At 43.7% G+C, this 26,742-nt stretch overlaps 7 protein-coding genes across 7 annotated transcripts; 3 read left to right on the plus strand and 4 right to left on the minus strand.

The window, feature by feature from the left end:
• Window positions 1-988: 988 nt before the first annotated feature.
• On the minus strand, window positions 989-2,119 carry EAF01_007160 (uncharacterized protein; the record flags this gene model as incomplete). The annotated part of the gene is made up of 1 exon (XM_038915415.1): window positions 989-2,119. One exon carries the CDS (start codon window positions 2,117-2,119, stop codon window positions 989-991), a length of 1,131 nt encoding a protein of 376 aa, XP_038769053.1.
• A 578-nt stretch (window positions 2,120-2,697) lies between these two features.
• Window positions 2,698-3,649, minus strand: EAF01_007161 (uncharacterized protein; the record flags this gene model as incomplete). The annotated part of the gene is made up of 4 exons (XM_038915416.1): window positions 2,698-3,254; window positions 3,305-3,417; window positions 3,501-3,572; window positions 3,636-3,649. The coding sequence occupies 4 exons, from the start codon at window positions 3,647-3,649 to the stop codon at window positions 2,698-2,700; spliced, it is 756 nt and encodes a 251-aa protein (XP_038769054.1).
• Window positions 3,650-5,059: 1,410 nt separating this feature from the next.
• EAF01_007162 (uncharacterized protein) lies at window positions 5,060-8,333 on the plus strand (the record flags this gene model as incomplete). Its single annotated transcript, XM_038915417.1, has 8 exons — window positions 5,060-5,579; window positions 5,671-5,724; window positions 5,781-5,946; window positions 5,992-6,073; window positions 6,273-6,350; window positions 6,398-6,594; window positions 6,705-7,036; window positions 7,096-8,333. 8 exons carry the CDS (start codon window positions 5,060-5,062, stop codon window positions 8,331-8,333), a joined length of 2,667 nt encoding a protein of 888 aa, XP_038769055.1.
• Window positions 8,334-11,863: 3,530 nt separating this feature from the next.
• EAF01_007163 (uncharacterized protein) lies at window positions 11,864-13,485 on the plus strand. The gene is made up of 3 exons (XM_038915418.1): window positions 11,864-12,262; window positions 12,328-13,022; window positions 13,099-13,485. The coding sequence occupies exons 1-3, from the start codon at window positions 12,090-12,092 to the stop codon at window positions 13,275-13,277; spliced, it is 1,047 nt and encodes a 348-aa protein (XP_038769056.1). The 5' UTR covers window positions 11,864-12,089; the 3' UTR covers window positions 13,278-13,485.
• Window positions 13,486-18,419: 4,934 nt separating this feature from the next.
• On the minus strand, window positions 18,420-19,469 carry EAF01_007164 (uncharacterized protein; the record flags this gene model as incomplete). Its single annotated transcript, XM_038915419.1, has 1 exon — window positions 18,420-19,469. The coding sequence occupies one exon, from the start codon at window positions 19,467-19,469 to the stop codon at window positions 18,420-18,422; it is 1,050 nt and encodes a 349-aa protein (XP_038769057.1).
• A 2,521-nt stretch (window positions 19,470-21,990) lies between these two features.
• EAF01_007165 (uncharacterized protein) lies at window positions 21,991-22,596 on the minus strand (the record flags this gene model as incomplete). Its single annotated transcript, XM_038915420.1, has 1 exon — window positions 21,991-22,596. One exon carries the CDS (start codon window positions 22,594-22,596, stop codon window positions 21,991-21,993), a length of 606 nt encoding a protein of 201 aa, XP_038769058.1.
• A 2,757-nt stretch (window positions 22,597-25,353) lies between these two features.
• On the plus strand, window positions 25,354-26,271 carry EAF01_007166 (uncharacterized protein; the record flags this gene model as incomplete). The annotated part of the gene is made up of 1 exon (XM_038915421.1): window positions 25,354-26,271. The coding sequence occupies one exon, from the start codon at window positions 25,354-25,356 to the stop codon at window positions 26,269-26,271; it is 918 nt and encodes a 305-aa protein (XP_038769059.1).
• Window positions 26,272-26,742: the final 471 nt, after the last annotated feature.

A 26,742-nucleotide genomic window follows, 5' to 3' on the forward strand; every position in this document is an offset into this window, starting at 1 on the left:
AAGTATGTTTACTCATTGATTGATTGATCCATCCGTTCATTCACTCATTAATCCACTCATTTATTACAAACTAACATATAGAATAGAATAACCCCCATGCACCCTCCCTGTTGTTCGTTATGACATTATATAGAGAGACTTATTTTGTTATTTGTGGGTGTCTACGTGGATTTAGATCTAGATCTAGATTTATACGCTGTGTTGTGTTGTGTATAAGTACTAAGTTTCGCATAGCTCAGTTTCCTCGGGTGGGAAAAAAGGGGGAGATTGGTTGGATTGGATTGGGTTGGGTCGAGTGTAGAAGAGAGCTACATAGAAGGGTGAAGCGAGATGGGATGAGATGATGAGAATGGATTGAGTGAGCAAGAAGGCAAGAGTCATCATGTTTGAGGAGGGTGTTGGAGCATCAAGATTTGGTTTTGGATAGGAGAATATAACATGGGTTACATCTGGGATTATACTGGATGTCTAGGAATAAGTTTTAGATGTTGCAATGAGAAGGAAGTAGGTATTGTATGTAGTGGTTAACAAATAGGTTTGAGTGTGATTGGCTACTAGGTAACTAGCACGTTATGCGTTAGAGCAAAGAGTACTAGGGAGATAGATAGATATTTGACATTTAATATCTGTATAGGCCTTGCAGGATCTATCAAATATCAACCAATACATCTTCACAACTTTCAGCTCATGAATAATAGTATATGCTACTAGCACAATTTACACGTATGAAGAAACAATTGTATGATATTCCATACTATGGACAATAGACTTCCCAACACGCTACATTATTAACTATTTATATACTGTCCTCCCCCTCAATTAACTATATTAAAAGTACAATATACATGTATTCCCTAACATCCCAATGTATTCCTCATCCTATGCGTCAAAGTAGTGAGCAAGGAGACCCATAAACTCCACGCTGATTCCCATTGTAAAATGACCATATACATTCCATGCCTTCCATTTCGCACAATATGTGTCATATCTAACGAATCTTTCCGATTCTCTTTTTGGCAATGTTGATCTTCCCTTTGACCCTATCAGCATCCTCATCCACCCTCTTCAACATCTCATTTTGCAATTCCAATTCTCCATGGATCGCTAATCCCATTTCTCGCTGTCTCCTCACAATCTTGCCAAGTTCTTCCACATCCATATCTTGATTCTGCATCAATTCCTTTTGTAATTGTAACACGCCCTCGTTATCTAATTCTCTCGTTTTATCCGTTTCAGGAACCGGTGCACCAAGAACTCGTCCACTGGGTCGCGATACTCCTGGTCCAAACAATGCATTTTTATCCGCTTGTGTCGCTGCCGCACCGCCATTTGCTGAACTCGAGCTGGCTTGATTCTTAACCGCCAATGTAACAGCCAGTTTTTCCAAGCCCTCCTTTTCTACCTTTGCGCTACCCAAAAGATCTCTTCTCCTCCTCAATTCGCCTGCGCCGACCCGTGCCTCTCCTCTCCCATTTTTCTCTCCTTCACCCATGACCCTCAAGCCTTCTTCCAAATCCTTAAGCAGTCCTCCAGCCTTAACCAAACACCTCTTCGCGTTCGCGCCCGCCTCATATTGGCCCGCCGCCGTATTCGCGCTGTCTCTCCTCCCCAAGAACAATCTCGCATCATGCAACTGCGCCTTCAATTCGCGATGAACATCCAACCACACCTGCGGATCCGCCATAATCTCCGCATTCCCACCCACACCTCTTTGATTCGCAGCAATAAGTCCCTCTCTCGCACTACTCAAACTCGCATTTCCACTGTTACTAGGCAGGTTTAAGAATTGTCGCCAAACGCTTGTTTCTCTCCATCTCCGATCGGGATTTTCTGCGATGCTGCGGAGATAGGTTTCGAGACCGCGACGACGCTCTTCCGTCAATTCGGGAGAATTAATCGTACTTTTGAACCATGTTTTTCCTGGGAGAGGAGCGGGAGGTGGACTGGAAACTTGGGTGCAAAGGGAAGAATGGAGAGTAACGAAATCGGAGTAGCGTTTTTGGACGACGAAGGTTCGAAGAGGAAGACGGAGTGTAATATTGTAAAGAGTGTAGGGTTTTTCATTTGGAGCACTCGAGAGAATTGTACTAGGTATCGAGAGTTCGAGAGGCGGTGCCATGATTGATTGATTGATTGATTGATTGATGTGACGTTTGATGCGATGGGATACAGAGGATTGATTGTTGGTTATATTTTCTTTGTAAATGCGAAGAGATGGTCACCGTTTATGTTGAGGTTGCCTCGTGAGCTTTGTACGGGCTGACCCTGTCCTGTGCAACAAGGATGACGCCTGATTTTTGATAGCGCAAAATGTCACTTGGCGATAAGAGATTAAATGTCATTGTGAGAGCTCATTCTTGTTCTCATGATGGACAATCAAATTGGTATTATACGAAGAAAAAAACTCTTGTGGGGTTTACATCTAATAATTAAAACTCTTCTTCAATAACCAGAGAACTCATTTGAGAATCATGTGAGATCTCAATATGCTTCAGAATTGGTCCAACGCATGCAACCTCCCGTAGCCTATGAATGCTACCAACCTGTGAGCGCTTGATATTGTGCCTCGCGCACACTCTACTCGTTCGTAAATCGTGTCTCGTAGCCTTCCTTGCTACAAACTCCCGCAGGTGAAAGAACCAATGAATTCATTTGCAGCTGCAAAAAAACTCAAATCCCATTATAGTTAAAAAGAATCTAGAATGTCTCTTCTTGGTCATCAACCTCCGCCTCCGCCGGTATTTCAAATCCATCTTCAGTCGAGTACAAGATAGTTTGAATGTGCTTGATCAAGCCGTCTTCCTGCTTCTCAATCTCTGGGTCCTCTTCGCAAGCTTGTTGAACTAGTAATTCGATATCTCTGAGTTTACTGAAGTAGAAGTCTCGTTCCCGTTCTAGCCCTGCAACTGTTTCCTTCAGAGTGTCGTTCTCTGCTTTTAGTGCTGCTGAAGCTGCACCACCACCACCACCACCACCAACGGCTCCAACCTTAGCAACTCTTGCGCCGCTCGTTGTTGGCGTTACTCCTCTGCGAGCTGCGCCACTTCCAGCGGATACTCTTGGAGCAGCAGATGGAGCAGCACCGGGTCCCCCAGCAGCACGTCGACGAGCTACTGCATCATATTCGCCTCCTGGAAAGTATTGATCCCAGTATCTCTTGGTCCATTGTAGAAATTCGAGGTTGTCTTGCATCTTGCATTTAATAAGTTGTTCGACATGAATATTTCTATCGACTTGATGGCGGGTAAAGGTGTCTGGATCGTTGTCAGTGGAAGAAAGCACATTCAGGGGAGGGTGTTTTGACTTTGAAGAACTTTGAAATTTTGTAGATATGCATATTCGGTGTTGACATTGAACTTGACTTTTGACATCGGTACATCGAGGAAGATACTGTCGAAGACTTGGCACAACGCAGCACTATGTTCATGATATGTGTAAGTCAATAGTCTTATAGGGGGAAAGAGGGTGAAACTCCTTGTGCAAGCCAGAAGTTTACTTACCCGGTGCCACATTGTTCAACTTTTGTGATATTGAGTTGCAGCAGGTTGTTAAGCCATGCCACGAGCTCTTGTCTGTATGTGCCATGTTGTCAGAGACTGAGCAGTCTTGTTGATAATGCATGCAGTTCAACGAACCTTGATTCTCCCATTTTCAAAAGAAGTTTTTGAATAGCAAAGTAGATGAACGAGCGAGTATATTTTGATGGATAATCAAATAGACGTCAGTTGGGCCAGAAGACAATCGATGGCGCAAAAAAAGACAAGATTTTTCTGGAGAAAGTTATCGCGACCAACGAGATTCTTATTATTTAGGTTCCGTTGACACCTCTGTCTGTCGCCTTAGGTAACCAGAAATCTACAACAAATGAGTAGCCGCACGTGACCGATGCCCGAGAGGGGGGAAGTGTGGATCGGACTTTCCAGAATTATCTTCAAGTTTACCTATTTGGTCTTATTTCGACGTAACATGTCTCAAAGTCTTATTAATGTGACTTTCATTGTCAGGTTGGCGTTGACTCCCGATTCATCAAAAGGAGCACATCGCATAATCCATCTTTCTGCTCATAATTCCTCTGTTGACAAACTTTTCGACAATACTTGTGACTGTATTGGTTGTCCATTTTCACTCGCTCTCACACTTATCCAGTTGGTTCATGGTATGTATGCACGGTATATATATACCGACCAAGTCCTTGCTTGTGTTCATTAATCTCAATGGTTACTCTGGCTTCCCAATTGAGATCAAATGATACTTCATTCGACGAGTGCTACGGGACGTGTCACTCGGGCCAGTCGGCGTTGTCGAGAAGGGCATAGAAGTGCACGATTCACAAGCCAGGGTACGATAGGTTTGTCTTCACAATCTTGCAGAATAGCCACCCTCAAGCCACCTTTTGTACCTTGAATAATATTTCTGGTAGGTGGTACTCTCCAAAATATGGAAATCATTTTCATCACCTGCACCTAAGCCGGCTCTTCGGATAAAGGCGCTGCACAATTGAATCGAGGCGTCAGGGGAAACCCCGCAAAAGGCAACGGGTGAGTTCGTGATGAAATATTCAAGACGGAATGAATCAGAAGAGGAAAGAACATCCATCTTACCGACGACTACAGCATAAGCCTCAGCTGGAGATCTTAGTATCACTGGAACTTTTCTCCCGTTTGTACTCCTTCTCATTCCAGGAGAGGAACCATCTCCGTCCTATGTTTCCATGATCTTAGGAGCTTAATGTGATCGTTCATTGAACTTCCTGTTTTGTCCGTAGAAAGTCAATCTCACCCATGCAAAACATGATTCTTGAATAATAGGGCAGATCTTACAGCATACACGACCATGGTTGTTGCGGACCTCGGAATGCAAGAATCACAAGTTTTTTTCCCTTTTATCCTCATTGAATGCAGTTACCTGAAGAAGTCGTCTTGGGTGTACATGCATACATAATTTCTGTCACCTAGTTTTTCTATATCATGGAACCTCCCCACCCACCAGATTGCAGAAGTACCTACTTTTACAGGACTTATCTGTGGAATAATTCTTGATGGATTGCACCGTCCTCAAAATGGCGCTGGTCAAGATCATCTTCTTGATTGTCTCCTTGTGGATGTTGGGGTTTGTGCAGGCTAAGATACCTTCACTCATACACAAGGCTCCGCCGATTCCCCCATCTAGCGACGAAATAATTGTGAAAAGAGACTCAGTTCCTGCAGGATATGTTGCTGCTCCATACTACCCTACTCCGAAAGGTGGCTGGGTTAGTGCCTGGACGACTGCTTATGCAAAAGCACAAACTGTGGTGGCACAAATGACATTAGCGGAAAAGGTCAATCTCACAACTGGAATTGGAGAATTGATGGGAAGATGTGTGGGAAACACCGGTTCCGCACTAAGATTCGGTATTCCAAGTCTTTGTTTACAAGATTCGGCACTTGGCATAGCTGCGACCGACAACAATACCGCTTTTCCCGCTGGTATTACCACTGGTGCAACATGGAGCAAAGATCTAGCCTATCAAAGAGGTCTTGCGTTAGGCGCAGAAGCGCGGGGCAAAGGAGTCAACATTCTATTAGGTCCTACAGTCGGTATGTATGATGGGTATTTATGACAGATACACTATGAAGACATTCTTCCAGTTCAGCCTCGGCCAATATACAGATTGCTGACCATCTTTAGGTCCAATTGGAAGAAAGCCGCGTGGTGGCCGAAATTGGGAAGGGTTCGGCGCTGGTAAGAGCTTTTGAATGTTTAACATCAAATTCAAGGCTAAAGTCATTGTCATCTAGATCCTGTACTTCAAGGACTAAGTGCCGCTCAAACGATCAGCGGTATGCAGGCAAATGGTGTCATAGCAACCATCAAACACTTTATTGGAAACGAACAAGAAGCATACCGAATGGATATCATCCCTCATGGCTTGATGAAAGCTCTTAGTAGTAATATCGATGATAGGTACGTGTATTCTTGAATATAGATCCTATCGAAACTAATTTGCAGAACTCTTCATGAATTCTACATGTGGCCCTTTGCAGAAGGTATTAAAGCTGGTGTTGGAGCTGTTATGACAAGTTACAATGATGTGAGTGTACATTTTTCACAAACGCATAAATTTTTTATGAAGCTTTAAGCTGGACTATCCAGTCTAGTATGATACAAATGAGAAGCCATTCAATGACAAACTCGGCACATTCACTGGATTTTCAGGATCTTCCCTTGCAAAATGTGATCCTTTTGTGTTATCTCCATAAACCTTTGGCAACCTTTCACTGACCAAGCAGGTTAATGGAAGCGCGGCAAGTCAAAACTCATACCTGATCAACAACTTGATCAAGGACGAGCTTGGATTTCAAGGCCTGGTAAGAGTCCATATCTATATACCTCAAACAGTTCTAAATATTCACAGGTGATGACGGATTGGCTATCCCAAATTGGCGGCGTGTCATCTGCTCTTGCTGGCCTCGACATGGCTATGCCCGGTGACGGAGGAATCCCTTTCCTTGGCCAAGCATACTGGGCCTATGAACTCTCAACTGCTATTTTGAACGGAACTGTTCCAGTTGATCGATTGAATGATATGGTTACTCGAATTGTTGCAACTTGGTGAGTGTTCTCTCGAGGAAATGTTTTTCCAGAAAGTACCTCACTTGGAAAAGGACTTGTTTCAAACATCGATGAGTATCTGCATGATAGCTAATCAATAAATCACATAGGTACCAACTTGGACAGGATAAAAGTTTCCCGCTACCAAATTTCTCCGCAAACACTTTAGACACTACTGGACCATGTTATCCAGCAGCATTATTTTCTCCGACATGCACAGTGAATTCACATGTAAATGTACAATCTAACCATGCAGTTATTTCTCGGAACATCTCGAGAGAAGCAATAACTATGTTGAAGAACGTCAATAACACGCTGCCACTCTCAACCTCAGCTGCTTTGAAAGTGTTTGGTTCTGATTCTGCAAATAATCCTTCAGGGCCTAATGCTTGCAGTCAAAGGGGTTGTGATACTGGCGTTCTTGGTATGGGATGGGGTTCAGGTACGTTATGCATCATTCAAAGTATTCTTGTAAAAAGGTAAACTAAATCAAGCTCATAGGTACTGCCAACTACCCTTACCTTGATGCGCCCATTGACGCGATTAAGCGAAAAGCTTCCAATGTCTATAGCTCAACCAGTGATAGCTTTCCATCTGGCCTGACTGCTCTACCTGGAGATATTGCCATCGTATTCATAAACAGTGACTCTGGAGAGAATTCAATAACTGTGGAAGGAAACGATGGAGATCGCTCGTCATCAGGACTGTACGCATGGCACAACGGCGATGCACTTGTTCAAGCTGCTGCAGCTAAGTATTCTACCGTGGTAGTAGTTGTTCACACAGTGGGACCAATTCTTGTTGAGAACTGGATAAACCTTACTTCAGTCAAAGCCGTACTCTTTGCTCATTTACCAGGTCAAGAAGCTGGAGATTCATTGACGGATATCCTCTTCGGTGCATACTCTCCTAGTGGGCATCTTCCCTACTCCATTCCTGTCTCGGAAAGCGACTACCCATCCTCCCTTGGTCTTGTCGGGTTCGCGCTTGGCCAGGTTCAGGATACTTTCTCGGAAGGCTTGTATGTCGATTATCGATACCTCAACAAGCATGCAATCAGCCCTCGCTTTCCATTTGGCCATGGACTTTCCTACACCACATTCTCTCGAACGGCTACTCTCGCAGCCGGAAAAGCACTCACATCGGTTCCTCCGGCCCGAGCTGCTAAAGGCTCGACTCCAGTATATAGTACTGCTATTCCTCCAGCATCTGAAGTCGCCTGGCCTGCAGGTTTCTCCGCTATTGGACGATATCTTTATCCATACCTCAACAATCCTTCAAGTATTACTCCAGGTAAATTCGTCTATCCCACTGGGTACACCAATGTCTCCAAACCCGACCCCCCATCTGGTGGAGATCAAGGTGGAAACCCAGCGCTCTGGGACACAGTGTTCACTCTGTCAGTCACAGTGACCAATACCGGTCTCGTAGCGGGCAAATCTGTTGTCCAGTTGTACGTTCAACATCCTTCCGATTCTACCTATGATACTCCTATTATCCAGCTACGTAATTATGCCAAGACGGATACATTGGCACCGGGAGGGAAACAAGTCGTATCGCTTGCCGTTACGAGAAAGGACATCAGCGTTTGGGATGTGACGAAGCAGAATTGGGTTATTCCGGTTTCTACCACGCAGCCATTTTTGTTTTGGATAGGAGACAGTTCGGGGAATTTGACATTCGCTTGTGAGAGTATTAGTGGGGCTTGTAGTGCGGGTAGGACGCCGCCTGTGGTCTAGGGACCTTTTCGATGTAGGATGGGGGGCATTACTTTTTAATACTTGATGATGAGGGCTGATTTCGAGATTGATATATGAAAAAGTGAAGATTCCCAAAATCCAGATATCAGTATCAGGATACAAAGTGTTATCAATAGGAGTGAACGATATCGAACATTGTCCATTGACAGAAACGAAAATTTATTCAGTCCAATATATGTGACATTGATTCTACAGCATGCATCAAATTTCTGCAATTTGATGGCTATATCAACTGAAACATTTGTATCGAGTGTGTCAATTGTAGAACGAACTATCAAGGAGAAGATGAACATTCAACGTTGAAAAGATTGCTTGGTCGGGTATATTAAATACCTAAGTATTATCATTCCTTAACATAAGATCCTAGTTGGTCAATTATCAGAATTGCGTTAACTCCTATAAGATTCTAGTTCAGTGAAATTGTTATTGCATTTTGGTACTATAGCTACCTTGTTAGTCATTTCGCAAGCCTCGATGAAGACTCTAGATTACATGATGAGAAGTTTTGCACCAAGTTCAATGGTATGACGGGTTAAAATTGTAATAATGAGTTACGAGATTGGTAATTTTCAGGTGCTCAATGTGCTTTGATCGTTGTTGGTTCATTGTTTTCATTTAGATATTTTTGCAAGATGTACTAGGTAGACGGCTCTTTCGATAGCCCCTTTTGCTTCAGATTTCTTGATATATTCGTCAGTGGATAGCTATGGGAGGTGCAGAGATGTCTCGTCGGTGGGCTGTGAGTTCACCTGCGTATTGGTGCAACGGCCTCCTCTAACATCGAGAACTTTTGCTGTTGGAGGGAAAAGATCATGAATTCGGGCTGGCTATGAGTTGGACGATGATGAATGTGTTAGCGATAATGAATCTAGGGGTCGATGATCGATCGATCGAAACAGTTCCAGCTGCGGTCAAAACAGAGAGAGTTGGGTTTTCACCCAGTAGCAGTCAAGGAAAGTCGATTCAAACCGCCTCTACAACGTCTATCTATGCCTGGTATCCCGCACAATTTAAGGGCTCTGATATTTTCAACGGATGCCTTGCTGCGTAGGGTTCGGGTATTCAAGGTAGAACTCAGGCCAGTGTTATCATCATAGATGTCTTCTCTCGCAAAGTGGGCTAATCAGTCGGAAGCAACGATTGCAGGACGACTGCGGTATCGTCAAACTGTTATAGCTCTCAGCACGCTGCGACCAGTCTGCACATAATAGATAAGTTGGTAAGATATCTTGATATGCATGGGAACTTTGCTGTGGAAAGCGTATTGAAATGCGAGCTGCAGCTTCAAATGGTTGTGGTTCGAAAAGTCTGCACTTCATACAAGTTTGTGATAGAGATTATCAAAGGAAATCGAGGAGCGATTGAATCTGAGGTCAAACCCGCAAGAAAAACAGGGGGGGGGAGAATTTTGACGTACTGATCTAGGATGACTTGTCTGGAGCAAATTTCATGCTTGGCCACCCAGAAATCTTTCGATGGGAGGGAATGCAGATGAAGTGTTCACAGATAAGGGAAATTGAAGAGTGATAATGCATTGTACCTGGAATGAACGCTTGAATTGTATCAGAAACGAAGGTTTAAATTGTATCAGAAGAGATGAGTATAGTTGTCTGTAGATTTCCAATGGTACAGATCCAATTTCAAGCGCGCTGTCTTGCATAGAGGCGGATGACGAAGGGTAAGTTTATCGTCTACTGTATTTTTATCATCTTTCGGAGCTTTCGCACTCCTAGAACGCCGAAATGGTTATATTATTTGCTGGTACTAATACTTATCGAAAACAAGGATAGTAATAGAATGTGAATATCAGAGAGTAATCAACAGACCTGATTGACCCCTACAACGTCCAAACTCGAACAGATCACACCACATAGAGACAGAGCGGAAGTCAAAGTGACCAAGTGATGAAAGACAAATGAAGCTAGATAATGGTCAAGGTCGTGAATGGTTATTACCGATCACACGTTGAACAGGGGCCTCAGAGAAAGCCTTGCAATACACAAGAAGACTGTGCAACTGTGGAAGAGATGAATACATTCCTATGATCTCAACGATTGCCAAAATACTGACAGTAACACGTCAGATGTTGGACAGCACTCGAGATGTGTCCCAGAGCTTTTTGACAACCATTTCGATTTGCCAAAGGATACCCGACCAAATGCGTACTCTATCATGTTTGAAGAAGAAGCTCCAAGTCGACGCTCAACCTTTGGTATTAAACAACATGTCGGATGAACAGTTCATGGAGTGTCGGTCCCAAAACTCTGAAACTGTTGTAGACGATGGCCACGGTTTGGCGCTAATGGGCATACAATGCTTAGGTAATCAAAAAAAAAATCAAAAATGCTAGGATCGCAATCAGATTGAATTATTCTGTCAACGATTGAAGTGAAAGAGGAAAGATCTATCTGTCCCTTTTCCTTGTTCGGGTCAAAAAGAGCCTTCAACCCAAAACTGGAATCAGTCCGGCTTACTCAAACTTCACATCGTAGAAGGTTAATTCGCTCTCTTCATTCATAGCCAATTGCAACCGATGATGCATGATATATACGAATGTAGTCAATGGCAGGCGGTATGGGCGCTTCTATCCACCCGAATTATGCCCACAGCTCCAGTGCGTCATTGGATCATCCCAACGATCACAATCATCCTATATTACTTGCCAAGACACAGACCGTCTAGATGGGACGTTTGGGGCCACAATGGCATATGCTTTCTCCACAGTTGCTTGTTTCAGCCTCTTGCTTGTATTTGGTACCTTTTTTAATGCCAACAATTCTCCTAGATGGAAAAACTTTAAAGCTTAGACTTGGTGGACGTAAGCAGATTCATGCTCTTGTTGTCTTGAGCAGAATGATTTTCTAGCCAAGTGAATGGTGGCTCAGTGGTGTGAACTTCTGAATGTATTCCTGAACTCTTCACATACTATCTCTCTTGATTTCGAGAACGGAAGGTTACTCTACTGCACTCTCTATGGGGAAACAACAAACGCAATGTCGATATTGTTGTGGGTGAATGTTTTGGTCTTTTTTTCTCGCAATGAGTCGTAAGCGCCAAGTCGCCAAGCGGCTAAGAAAGGAAACTACAAGATGGCATCTTAACTTGGCAGTTCGGAATAAAAAAATTAGGTCCCATTCTGGCATCTTGGCTTTGGCTTTTGAGTTTCGAGTTTGATTAAAAGTACTTGTGGGGATAATGATGCAACGTCAAGATATCAGTGATATCAGATGGTTCAAGTGTGATCATTTCTAGATCTAAACATAGCCTCGAGAGAATTGAGATTGGACAAACTCACATCGCGGTTTCAAGATCATCGTTTCTCAAATTGGTCCAATTAATTAAAGTTCTCTAGACTATTCCCTCTTTTGGCGCCAATCTATCTGTTGATAGCTATCGGGGACTTACTCCGTGGAGTAGATAGCAAGGCCTCCACAAGTGTTTCTTTTTGATTGTTCGCAGCCTCCGGTATGATGGGCTTTTGGCTCTCCTTTTCCAAAGTTCAAAGGGGTCAGCACCGATGAGTATCCGGAGAAGAAGGAGTAATTCAGATATATAAGTTACCAAGATACCCGTCTGTTATTGCTTCTCATCCTCATCAACAACATCTTCATCTTTCACTCTTTCCATATCATTCACTATCCACACAATCCAGTCTTTTACTTCATTTCTTGCTGGTCAAACTTTTCAATATCTCATTTCAAGTTTTAACCCACTTACCTTTCAACTCAAATCAAAATGCAATTCTCATTCGCTCAATTGGCCATTTTGGCTGCCACCATCAGTGTTGCTAGTGCAGCTCCTATGGATGCTTCCAATGGTCTCGAAGCACGCGATGCTCCAAGACTCCACTTCAGAGAGGTCGTGCACGCTCGCAAGACTTCAGATGAAGATGACGAGGTTTCTTCAAGGTTAGTGATCAAAATATTTACAAACGCTCTTGATTACCCTCAATACTGACTTTGAGTCGTTACAGCTCTACAAAGAAGTTATCCAAAGCTTCCTCCACCCAGAAATCCTCCAAAGCTTCCTCCACATCTAAGGCTTCCTTAGCTTCCTCCACCGCCAAGTCTTCAGGCTCTTCTGGGTCTAAGTCCACTAGCGCTGCTTCGTCAACAATCACCAGCTCGGCATCCTCTGGTAACTCATCCAGCGGTACTACCGGCAAGTCTGTCCCCGCCTCCTCAGGTACTTCTGCCCTTTCAGCCGTTCAGACTATCGCCGCAGGTGAACATTTCGATGGTGGAATGGTTATGTTCGATAGAGGTGTCAGCTGTACCGGTCAAGCCGAAGGTGGTGACAGCGATGCCGTTTTCCAAATCGAAGCTGGTGGATCCCTCTCTAACGTTATCATCGGACCCAACCAAATCGAAGGTGTTCATTGCCAAGGAGCTTGCACCTTGACCAATGTATGGTGGTCTGCTGTCTGCGAAGATGCCTTTACTATCAAGAAACAAGATGCTGGAGCCACCACAACAATTTCTGGTGGAGGTGCCTTTGGAGCCGAGGATAAGGTTTTTCAACACAACGGAGCTGGAACCTTGAAGGTTTCTGGTTTCACTGTCGATATCTTTGGAAAATTGTACAGATCATGTGGTAACTGCAATGAAATGTTCGAGAGACACGTTATCATGGATTCTGTCACTGCTACTAGTGGATCTGAGCTTGCTGGTATGTTATTCCGAGGAAAAATGATCTTTGTACTTCTCCTCGTATTATTCTTTTTGCTAACTAAGTATACCTGTAGGCATCAACTACAACTTTGGCGACACTGCAACCTTCACCAATATTGTGGCAAAGTCTGTTAAGGATATCTGTGTGACATACACAGGTACTGAGGACAACAGCCAGGAACCTACTGAGTATGGAAGCGGACCTGATGGTAAATACTGTATCTACACTGAGAGCGATATCACCACATCTTAGAGACTTTATCTACGGATGAGTCCCAGGACTTTGTGATATTGTGAGCCGGTATGGAATTCCGCGATTTGAATAGAAAAGGGGGTTAGAGCTAGACAACTTGAGGTTTGATTTATCTCCGAGGATTGGTTGAAGGCTGGAACCTGGCGGTGGATGCTTCTTCTTGTATATTATGTTTGCTTGACGCAATCCAAATTATCTTTTACGTATCTTTTGAATTTGCTTGAATACCAACCCAGTGATGACATTTGACACTTTACTTCCTCGCCAAAGAAGCGAAATTGGGACTTTTCAGCATTCGACTTTTATAAGGGTGATTAGCTCTTTGAGAGCTCGATGGTTATGTTTAAATTGATGAAGTATCATCTCAGCTAACAAGATAAGCCTCGACATGTCTTCTCCTCCTTCTTGAACAATCCATCTTGTTGCTTGATAGTTTTATATTTAGACTGTTTATCAAGCACAGCATTTGAAGCAAGCACTTTAAGTTATGAAAGCACTCTGGTCTAATATTTGCGGACTAATTATGTCAAACCTAATGAGAAATATTTCAGAGGTACCTACATAGGTAGGTATCCAGAGTACTTCTTGCCTCAGTATATATCGGATTAGACGCAACAACCTCGTGATCCATCAACAACCACAGAAGTTTTGGTTGTGACACTAATTCTTGCCTCAGAGAGTATCCTGTACTGAATAGACAGAACTAAACATAAGGGTAAACGAATCAAGAATTCGAATAGACTTGTTATTCCTTTCCGGAAACATATAAATTCACCCAACGAAAACCGGGTTTCTCGTAACATAAGAGATCGGATCGCAGGTTATGTATCACGAATCGGGGAGTTGGATACGTTCTGAACTCTGCTTGTGGGGTACCGGATTGAGGGGTACATCCGCCTAGCAGATATCCGAAGGTTATAATTGCTTTGCTTTGCTTCGTCCGGTTTCTGGTTCTGTTCGGGTTGAAGTTCAGTATCACTTCCGCTTTAGTGAATACATGCGACCGTAATCTTGATATCCGCTTCGTGAAGTCACCGCCACGGCGACTAATATCATCACTTTTCCGGGCCGGTTCATATTGAAGGATTCCTCGGCTTCAATTTAGGGGTTATGCTTATTTTGAGCCCGCGGTTGGCTATCGGCACCATGCGCGCTCCTAGTTGAGTCAATTATGCTTTCGGATATTTAGGGGGGGTAATAGGTAAGCGTTAGGACAAGAAACTAACCGAGAAATAATATCAAAATGAGGAATATGATGAATATTTTGAAAGTCGCACGATTCATCTCCTCTACGGGACATTGTGAAATCTGATCTATCATTTCAGCCCGATACTGCAGGATATCTCGGGCCGGGGCCCGTGTCTAGGATATTTGAAGTTTGAAGGACTTGATATCTTTTCTCCCAGAACAAGGTTACATAACGGGTTTGTGTTCCACGTGTGTTTCGTGGGAATCACCCTTCGGAGATCGGCTAGTCGCAGCTCGAATACCACCCACACTCTTCGCACATGAGTCATGAATGACTAAATGGAGTTCATCATCATACAAAAGCGTCCGCAAATCTGACACTATGATGTTTTCGGTCCGTGTCCGTTGAAGTAACGGGTAGCTATCAACGTCTACCTTGTTTCGATTTCTCCATGCAGATCAGTTCTAGAATTCCTGATTGCGTAGCTCTTATGATCTATCATAATTTCTCGGCCTGGCTTATTTTTCTTTAGCAGTGTTCAGCTTGTGAATCTAGGCTTGAAAAGAAGTTCTGACTTAGATAAGAACTCTTGTTTGCTCGATGTGGATATCTCAGTAGGGGTTAGCCAATATTTCTTAGAATTCTCTCGTAGATGCAGCTCACATGATTGAATTTTCATGCGAGTTATCATTTAGATCACATCGAATCCTTTCCTCCCTTCTTGCCGCATTCGACACAACACGATTCATGTATCTCAATTCAATCGTTTCCGACAAACGACTCAACCGATCAACAAAATATAAAGAAGAGGGGTAACCCAATACTCACATGACCGAAACCTCATGCGGGTCATCTCCACGGTCGATACCGCATCTGTAAAGGACTGCATTCTCTTTCTCTAAAATCTGCATCGAAATTAAGAAATCGCGCAAATTCTCTCTATTTTTGTGTGCACATAGCTGATCCGGCGATCACTCGGCCAATCGATTGTAATGTTGAGTAGAAAATGATACTCACATGACTGAAAACTCATGCGGGTCCATAGACGTTTGGTCACAATCCGTATGCACGAATACCTCGATGCACTAATGACTAACTGGAGAGGGATATGCGCGGGAGGAATGAGGTGTGTGTGGATGAGAAGGACCGAGAACGGGAGTTGTCTCGCTTGACTTGAATGAGTATGATTCATGAAATTTTTTTACTGGAGTGTGAGGTTCGATTTTAGGTTTTTCTTTGATTTCAGTCCTGGAGAGTGCGTTATGCTTGATTGGGTAGGAATCATTGGAGCTTGGCTCATAGACTAGGCGCTTAAAATGTTTGATTAGATTGCGAGGTTACGAAATGATGTGGCACGATTTCAAGCTGGGAAGGTTTCTTCAATGGCAATTTTCTGGGTGACTGTGGCTTTTTTTCGCTGCTCTAATGGATGGTTCGGGGGATACAATATAATATGGATGTTTGGTCTGGTAGGGTAGGTGGAGACACAAATATCACATCATTTCATCTCATGATATCCGGTAGATTACTTCGTATTGACACCTAACGAAGTTAGTACCCCCGCGCTTACAACCCAATGTGAGTAGAACATCAGCTGTGCCACAAAGTGAGAGCTCAAAAAATGAAACTGAGGACCTGAGTCGTCGGCAAAAGCGCTTGTCCACGGATAGGGCGATGTAAATATTCTATACTAAATCAATCCATCCATTCATCCATCAATCAATCAACTAATGCTGTTTCTCCAGGTATTACAGTTTCACTGCGCCGTGTCTCTGCATCTCTTGGGATTATGACAGATGTCAGAAATGAGATTCGGGGAGCATGACAGGTAGGTAGCAAACAAAGTTAGCACGGAGACATGGAATGAAATTTACAATTTGCGAGTGGGAGTACAAAAAGCTCCTTTTACCTGCATACCACATACCACATACCACATACCACCTACCGCATAATTAAACTTCAGCGCCGTAATATGAAGATCTCTATATACATAGTCGACAAGGAATGGGTTCTAGACGCACAGAAATGGAGGAGGGGACCCCATATCAATACAACAACGTACCAGCCGATATCGTTTTACGGTAATCTAACGATACCACCGCTCCCGCCAATTTTCTCACTTTTCAGCCCACTAAGTTCTAACCCTCGGATTCGGATTTCCTAAATGAGTAGTAAATTCGCTCGTTTTTGTGGCTGGGATGGGCGGCGAGAGCGGGTATTGGTTTGGGCATCGCTTCAATGTTCGTAATGCTGACCAATCGGGGTGTAGCCCTGTTTCATTACGGATCCAGATGCATTGGGGAGAATCCTTTCGGTTGAAGGCCGGCTGGATGGGAGGAGGATTTGATAGTGGCTGACATTATTTTGTCTATGGGAAGAATTTTTGAGTTCGCGAGTGACATGCCACATTCATGTGATACTGAACTCACCTCACCTCGTTTGATCAACAGAGCAAAAGATCACAAGCCAGGAAAGGATTGAATAGATAGATTTCCGTGATTTTCATTTTATTTGTATTTTCAATCTTTTTCTCGGTATCAGGTTCAAGTCCAAGATTACCTACACACAGTATTGTTCCTTCTCTTTCCATACTTAGTAATCCATGTTCCAGCCATGTTACCACCGTTCTCCCATAATCCACATAGCCAGTATGATGGATTCCGTTCCCTGTATTCCCTTGCCCTGTGCCGAAATGAAGAAACCTGCATCGATACCTCTATCTCACTCGGTCCGCAGGACGAGAGAGAATTTTTAGCTTTCTTCCAAACGCTACCTTCAACTTACTATACATCAAGTATAACAGTATGAGATAGTGTGGAAGATGTAGTGATGAACTACCATTTGCCCTTCACTCCTTCTTCTACCGAACATCCAATCCCTTGCACAAATCCACCCAAATAACAAGCACACCCCCAACATGTAAGATTCAATCGCCCGACTTGCAGGTATTGATCGATCCGCATTCGAGATAATGAGTTGATATTAAATTGGATTTCTGAAAGAGTCTGTCCTTTCTGGTAAAATAACTTGATCCAGGCCTTTCGCTTCCAATGCCAATCTCGACTGGCGAGTTGGAATGGTCGCAGTTTGATGATTTCATCTAAACAATTTGTCCGTTGATTGCTGTCCGCGTAGAGGAGGACTAGTATCTCGCCCATTGGTTGTGTCGATCTGCGCAGCAGATGATCTTTTTATGTCTCCGATTTCTATTTTCGTGAATCCATAAATCATATGCCTTGATCTTTGTCCAAGCAAAATTCATAAGCATCCATGATTCATAAATTCGTAAACAGAAACAAGAAGATAATGGACGTAGAAAAAGCCGGTTTCCTTCCTCCCAAAACAAACGTAAGATAATATCTCAAACGTAAAAAGAAAAGAGAAAAATCAATGTATCCAGACGCGCCCGTGAAGCCCTGCATTGCTGCGTTATCCTTTTAATAAGGTATTCTCTTTATGGTATGAAAATCTTGGAACCATGCCACTAAATGCTTCAAAATAACCCGCCTTTAGGTCCTGCCATATGCGATGAAAAGGAAATTTAGTTGAACCGGTCTCGCGGTTGTGTAGTGTCATATAAAAGCAAATCCGAACTCGCTGCGCTAAAAAAAAAAATATTAAAAAAAAATGAAAAAGATAGGGAAAAAATGGCATCCTATTATGTATCTGTAATGAAAGGAGATTGTTGTTCTTGCTGATTATTAAGTATGATTTGTTCCCAGGATATCTTTTGTTCGCTCGATCGCAGATGAGGATGATAATGAAGATGTAAAAACGCCGTAAGTGCCCTCGGAGGTATCAAATGCCGCTAAAGAAGTTTGCCGATGCCATGTATGTAATGTTTGTTGTCGTGTACAGAGGCTTGGAGCCATTAATTATGTGTGATATTGTCGCCTGCCCTAAACCCCGGAGCGGGTAGTAGGGGGGTTGTTTAACGATCCAGGCCTTGGTTGTCACATCGTTGTAGCGTACTCTTGATATCGGTCCCATCCACCTCCGAACCCACCAAATCCACCATAACCCATACCAATACCGCAATGCTGCTGTGCTAACATGCTTGGTAGAGGAAGTGCTGGAATCGGCGCACTAACTTGTGGTGCGCTGTAGAAGATTCCGGCTGTGGTGTATGGTTGGCTGTAAGATGGTGTAGGGGAAGGCAGTTGAATCTCATTCAAGCCCATACTTGCCCATAAAGATTGAGTGTCGGTTGCAGATGACATGGAAGATGTCGTACTTGGACTTGAAGGGACCATTCTCCAGGGGTCAACAGGAGCTGCGGCTGTTACTGGTATCGTAGGTTGCGACCACCAATTCATGCCAGCCGGGGAGCTAGGCAATAAAGTAGCAGGTCTAACCACATCGACAACTCTTGGTGGTGGGGGGAGTAGAGGAAGGAAAAGTCCCATGATGTTGTTCTTGACTTCATCACTTTTACCGCATAACAATTCACCAGCTCCATCTTCTTCTAATCCCTCTAATGCAGAGACATGAGTTCGATAGACAAACTTGTTAATAGCTTGAATGAAGTCTTCGTGCATCTTCTTCACTTGTTGATCCTTCTCTGACCAGTTATAGGTGTTCGCTGCAATATCTAGGCAATGAACATCCTTGTGGAACTCGATAAGTGATTCTATCGTATCTGGAGTAAGTTTGTAGGCAACCTCATTTCTTAATACCATATCCACATGAACAACATAAGCTTCGATGTGAATGAGTTGATAGTTGAACATGGCCTCAACTAATGGGTTCGAGTCTTCGCGTCTTTGTTCCGGAGCTTTCGATAACATCAAAGATCCAAGAGTCCATATTGCTGTTGACGACGAGAGCGTTTCCGTCAAGCATCTTTGGTGCTGGGGTACACTGTTTAGAGGACGCTTTATACGATTTATACGCTTTAAGGTTTGTGTTAACCATGGCTCAACCTTTGAACTTAACACAACATTGACGGATGAAGCTCTTGGAGCAAAAGCAGCTGCCGAAGCAGGTAGTAGTTGAGGAGGCATTGGTGTAAAGTTTGACGGAAAGTATGGGAGACAGGGTATGGAGTGATGATACGGATAGATATTCGAGGACAATGGGTCAGGGATATGTAGAGATGCGAGAGCTTGACGTGACGAAGATATGGGAAATGGAAAATCAGCTTGTTGAAACGAAATGAAGATAAATATTTTGGCGGTCCCGAGACAAGGGATCTAGTTTGCGCGCCTTGAATAAATATCGAAAAAGGTACGGACGAATGAGGTCGTGAAGAAGGAAGGGTAAGAAAAAAGAGTTGAAGGGTATGGTGGGGTTGTTATAAGAGGACAACGATCAGGTACTAGTCAAGCGGCGGGATCGGCTCGTAGGGATGAAGGGGTGAAGTAGGTTGGGAGTTAGGGCGAGGTATGATGAATAGATGGGAAAATCTTGAATTCCCTTAGTGGTAGTACCCGTAAGGTTTAACTATAGACGTAGCCTACTTTCTATCCGAAGGCTTGATCCAGTTTGGACAAGATGTGGTCTGGTAGAAGAGGCTAGGAGTAGATACTAGAAGTGGTAAAGTGTAGCAGTCTAGCAGAGGAGGGAGGGTGCGAGTAGTCTTGTGTATTGTAGATTACACCAATGCCACCTCCATCCCCCGTCTCCACTCACATCACATCTTGAAAAAAGTTCCGATGAAATACCTCATTCGTTGGATTTTGTCCGCAAAGATCGAAAGACTACGGGTCGGTGGAAACAAAAGATACTCGAAAGGGGGGGGGTGCTAACAATAGTGGCAGTAATGCAGCGAATGCAGCAGGTGCAGCAGAAAGATAGACAGATGCAGCAAAAAGCAGTAAAGCAGCGAAGCAGTAGCTGGGGGCAGTGCTGCATTAGAGCATTCGACCTGCATACCACTGAATAGGGTCCCTGGTATTTTTATTTTGTGAGCAGAGAAAACGCAGAATACCCAATGGCCACCTGCACTGTGCACAGTGCACGCTGCACCGTACTGAAGCCCTGTCCTGTTAAGCCCAAGCCCTGGACATTTTTTGCCAATAAAAAGTGATCAAAAGATGACTGATAATGAGTTTTCCACTTATCCACTTTCAGTCACCATTGCAGCTGAAAGTTTAATGGACTCCGTAAAAATCCTGCATTTTTTTGCTCAGAGCACTTCTCGGTATCGTGGAGCAGATTCTATTTGGTCACTAATGGCCATTGACCATCTCATGTTCTCCCATAGCTCTACTTCTGCCACCTCTACCTATGCCGACCTTGGTCGTGGTGGAGGAATATCATACATGCACGGCCGTACCACAGCCCACGCAGCACCGGAGAAAGGCGACGAAAATACGATACGATGAATTAGTATCATCATCTGGACTCTACCGAGGGTGTAACAATGCAATACAATAGAATGGAAAGAATCGGCAATCTGAAGAAGAGATATGTGCTTGAAGATCCCATCGTATTAGTATGTATTTGGTTTCAGTCGTTCCGTTTTGGGTGCCGCTCTCCAAAGTCAAATGTTGATTGAATATTGATCGTAATCGATAGAGTTTTTGACATATGATAAATAATCATCTCATAGTATACTCGTAATACAGTAGTAATTGACATTGACATTGACAGTGACCATGGCACGGAAAAGTATAATCAACCTTGAGATGATGGGCACGGTGGGAACTATACTTTATCGGGTAAGGCGCCGTAATCTCAGTCATCAATCAGTCATCATCGATAATTATTATTGATTGCTTGGGCTGGGGAACTCGGTCCCAATTATTACTTCGATGATGAGAAAACCAAAGTCAATTCACGGAGATTGCGACAATGATACCTTTCCCAAACCTTCCCAAACCTTCCCAATAACCTTCCTAAACCTTCCCAATAACCTTCTCTCTAATTTTACATTGCTCGAAAAACTAACACGGCCATTATTTGGTGTCATGATGCGTAAAGAGAGTAAAACTAATCTCAAAGGGCGTGAGATCGGTCTCCCACTGCATCATAACTGTGGGTGGATGAATTGGGTTTTCTCTCGGCTCTTACTCACCGGACTTCACAATTCTCAATGCTACCTTACCACTTTGATCATGATTATACTCCTCTTTTGCGACTACCCCCAGATACTACCTACTTGAGTTAACCAACCCATGTTGCAATATGCAGCCGGCGTTATTTTTCCTAGATTGAACCATGTCGCCAATATCATCTGGCCTCAACTTCGGCCGGCGATGAAAGGATGACTTGCATCAAGCCCAAACCTGCACCTCCACACAGTACAGCACAGCACAGTGCATACGCATATTCAGCGCATACAGAAAGGCAGAAAATTGATCATGGTGAGGTTGCGTCAACAATGTGAAACATCATACAGGTTTTCACAGTGATTCTGTTCAAGACAAAGTTTGGTCTAATCTCATACATCTCCATAATCTACATAGGTATTGGAGATTAAGAGACCTCTCTGAAGCCTCACGACGACTATGGATCTTCCAGTCTGAGACTGGAGGCACGAACGACCGGATATTGAACCTATTTCATCGATAATCTACCCAGTTATACACCAAAATTGGAATCTCCTGCATGAATAGATCTCGAAGTTCCAGAATTCTCCTGAGTCCTTTTCCTCTTCGTGCGAGCCATGGCCATGTACAAAGTCAAACAAATTAAGCAGCGAGCGATACCACTCTTCCGGGGGTACGACGGACGAAACATTTCTGAGAGTGTGGACTGTGGATGGTAAAAACTCTGACAATTTGCTACTAGACTGAGTCGTCGTCGATGAATCAGAGCCTGTAGATGGCATTTATCACAAAAGCCCATCCCAGTTGCGAAAAGTAGCGTCGCTGTCAAAAGCTCGTTTCTGGGCTCTGATTCGCACAAACCACCTTTCGAGCCGGTGCATTCCTGCCAACCACAACCGTGTAAACATGCCGTTCCACCAGTCATGCACTTACGACGATATCGCTCTAGGGGAAGTAACAATGAACCAGAGTATTCGTTGAAGGTCATCCTTCCTTCACGCACAGGTATAAGGAGCACATCATGGTGGAGGTGTAGATATGCATAGGGTACAGGTTCCTGCGATGCAAATTCAGGGTCTACACTGGCAATGACCCTCACAGCATGAACCTCTGAGAGAAGCACAGTCATTGAACACATCTCGGTGTACGCGTTTTAAGCTACACGATAGGATGTAACGAGGTGTGGCGACGTTACAATGGAACAGTCTGCATCTTTTCCACATGCTTTTTCCGAACATTTGGGCTGGTATTTCTATAATTAGATATCATACTTGGTAGGTAGGTGGGCAAATGGGTAAATAGACTGCCGAATTGGTAATAAAATCTTTTACAGCTTTGATTTTTATTAAAGTTGATTTATGATGTACCGGTATAAAAAAAACTGTTTTGCACCGCCACGAGAGATGTTTTAACAGTCTCCCCCGCCCTCCTTCTCGCCGCTTTTGAGTGATAGTCAACGGGCATGCCCGAGCAGGGCTATCTAGCATCTACCTACATCACCTAGCTAATAACCTAACTATTATCAACTAAAGCTTTCCTAACTATTGCGGGCTTAGGGCCTCGCATCCGGCATTAATAACCTAATAAACTTGCCGTCGTGGATAGGCACGACTCAGAAATATCCCAGAACTTGCACTCTGGCACTCTGGCACTACTGTACGTTGTACAATCTCAACCGTCTCGACGTCGTACACCAATTGATTCATGAATCATCAAGCCTCGGATCTCCATGACAAGCTGACCAGGTATACATCATCGATCAATAGGTAGGTAGGAGTAACGCCGTAATGATATCAATCCTGATTCACGAGATCAAATGTCAAAATCCTCCATTCTCGTGACTTCATTTCGATTTCACCATCGGAAGATATTTCAATGGCGGAGAATCCATGGAGGACATGATCACAAGGACACAAACTTTGCTGAAACTCTTCCCGCAATTGAGTACTGTATCTTACGGTGAGCAATATTCCCAGTTTTTAAGCCTATTATGTGCGTTCATCGCCTGTCCTTGGCCGCATCGAAGCGCTTTTCAAGAGGTCAATGTCTATCTTGATGCCCGAGAAAGCTCACGGTATGTAACAAGGAATATCTTCAGGTAAGGGTAACATCAACAGGTGACTCTACATGCGCGCTTAGACACTTGTGCTTGATGGTATGGGAAAGAGGGTACAAACGCAGTGTGACGCATGACATCGGCTTTCCATTTTCTGGTATTCGGAAAAGCACGTTGCGGATTCGTCCAGAAGATATTTTCTTCGGATCGCCGTTACCATTTGGCGCCGTGCCCTGTTCTTTTCTCTCTCACCACGCTTTATCCACATGAGATCTATCATATCATCCGAGGTTCTGAATATCTAGAACTGCCGTTTCCATACAAATTGCACGTAGGGCATAAATGTGACGGCCCTGTTTGTTAGCCTCATCAATAGATATCCATCAGAAATCCCTGACTGTATCAGTCTTCTAAATGCGTTTCTAAATGTAACCTTAACACAGCCATATTGATGACCGCCATACCATGAACTGCCTACCTATTCAATGGCTTCGGGATTGTCGATGCGGTTATCAGATCAAGAATCAAGATCCCATAAGCCCTCAGGATCTTAGTCAGTTGATCACTACGAATATGCCACCGATAGACCCCGATAGACCCAAAATGCCTGTACGAGGAGAGGTATAAGTTTAACGCGATCAACGTGGCATAAGTAGGTATCCTGGAACAGCTGAACACAAGGCGGAATGTCTGCAATGTTTCTCTATTTCCCAGACAGACATTGCCAGCGAGAGGGGCGAAAATGTTTAGTTGAGGGCAATGCGCATAAAGCCGTTCGTAATCGCGAGTCGGGAACAGACAATTTTCATCACGGACGACAGGTTGAACGATGCTCGACACAAGCCGTTGTGGCAGTGCAACACCACGTCAATACTTTTGGTTTCCAAGGTTGTCATTCTCGAATCATTCTCGAATTTCTTTAATTAATTATCAATTTTTTTCATTAATCAAGTATCCTTCGTACTTGCCTGGGTTCTCTTTGTATGGATAGGTATCATTGCGCAATGAATATCGCCACGATAGTTGTTGAGCTTGACGACGCTTCAAAGGATGGCGAGGATGGTACAGCAGTATCTTGATATCTCGGTAGGTATGCACTGGTCATGCTGCGCTGTACGGAGGACCTCGTATTGGCTAATTGTGGGGAGGGATTTACCTTGTCTTCCTTTGCAAGTTTGCGAATTTGATCCTACAATAATTACGCCTCCCAACAATATTGACGACGGCGTCCCCATTTCCAAGACCCGAGTAACGATGTGCATATTCACATATTTGCCCCAAAAGTCACGAGATAAAATGTTCAAGTGATCATTTCGTGACCCAAACTTCAGCTGAAACCCTTGCTGCAGCCATCCTTTCAGCGTCTCGTGCTGGATTTCTCAATGTGGAATCACTATGTCAGCTTCGCAATCGGTTGAAAGCGGGGTTGCATTATTTTGATCTTTATCATTTTAGTAATTAATGCTACTTTGATAAGAAATCCTTGGATACCTGGGTAGCCTTACTCTTCTTCCTCAGTCCGTCTTGCTCTGGTGCACCAATAAGATTGATTCTTTTATCTGCGTGGAACGGTGAATGGAGATCTAGTGCGTACGAGACATGTACGCAAATTAATACCCCTCATTCGTGAGCAACTTACCTTTTTGTTCGTGAGCACCTTTCCGTGATCTGATTCAAATCATCCCAGCATCAATATTATCTGCAGAACAAGGGCATGGCATAGTCCCTTGCATTCACATCAGGGCGTTCATCTCATCTCATCTTATCATACCAAATATCATCCAATCAGCCATTAGAAATCTCTACAATAGTGTGGTGATACAAAGGCCATCAGCGATCATGGAACGCGTCCGTAGACTCTCCGGAGCCTTCCTCAATGCCGTCGGCAATGTCTTCTCCGAAGCTCACCCCTTCACCGATGTCTCTCTTAGTCCGGCTCAAGCCGATGCTCTCATCAAATATCAACGACGTCTTCCGCATCCCATGTATCTCGGCGAGCGAGCTTTTATGGTAACCGATATTGTCGATATGGAAAGTTCCAGTGTGAAGATCCAGAAAGCTCTTATCAAACACGGTATTATCTTAGAAGCACCCACCACTCTTGAACCTGGCATGTTGGCCCCGAGACATAGCATGGAAGATGAGCATCCGGTCAAAACGGCCGCGATTACCAAAAACTTTCCACATCAGCTTGCTTCGACTAGTCTTTCGATCAGTGGTCAGAAATTGGTCGTTGCACTCTTGTGTTTTTGGTTTGTGGAGTGGAAGAGGTATTGTCGATTGGAACAGGAAGAAAAAGATCTCCGAGAACAAATTGAGGTTGCGAGACGCGTGGATAATACACGGGCGATAGGATTGTTTTCTTTGGAGTTAGATAAAATATCGAGGAAGAAAAGAATGTTGTGGAGTGAGAGAGAGGAAAATAGGGAAGTGGTGGGAGGAAGCTCAAGTAATGTGGCTGGTCCTAGTGAAACGAGAGCTCGTGGGGAGAACCTCGCAGGAAATGCAAGTGAAGATCAATTGCCGAGTTATGGGGATTCGATGACGCATGGTGTTACAATTCAGCTTGATGCTGGAGGAGCGGCGAGATGTCTGAGTAGTGGTGGATTGGATGAATTGCCTAGTTATGGTGATTTGACTACGGAAAGTGGCACTATTAGCAATGAGGGAGTCGAGAGGACTTCTAGCAGTAATGCGGTTGATGAGTCGTCAAATCCTAATATCGTTAATCAGTCATCCAAAGATCAGAGTTCATAAGATGAAGATTGAGGAATCGTTTTGAGGTGGAGTTAGATGCAAGCCGGAGTTGTCATGCTTGATTATGATTTATATTTGTACGCGCCTGGAATGCATTACTTTAGCATTGGAGTCGAAAGGAATATTGTTTATAGATAGCGTGGGAATAGGAGGATAGAGTTACGACTACGATAGGAGTCGGAAACGGATAAGTTTTGGCGAGTGGGTATAGGAATATTGGAGAGAAATCTTGGAGAGGAATCTTGGAGTGTATGCTGCCGATGGGTTTTGTTTCTTGTATTTTATTAAGCATTCGTTGTTTTAGAACTTAAAGATTACTTCTTCTTGTACTTGTACGTGTTTGTGTGGTTTTGATTCTTATTATTCGGTGTTGAAAAGATATGAAATGATATATCTACCTAGGTACTTGCTTGAGTATGTAAGTTATATATATATCGAGCTAAAGAATACATACATACCCAATATCGATAC

Source organism: Botrytis porri (genome assembly GCF_014898465.1).
Source record: "Botrytis porri strain MUCL 3234 chromosome Unknown BPOR_009, whole genome shotgun sequence".
Lineage (NCBI taxonomy): Eukaryota > Fungi > Ascomycota > Leotiomycetes > Helotiales > Sclerotiniaceae > Botrytis > Botrytis porri.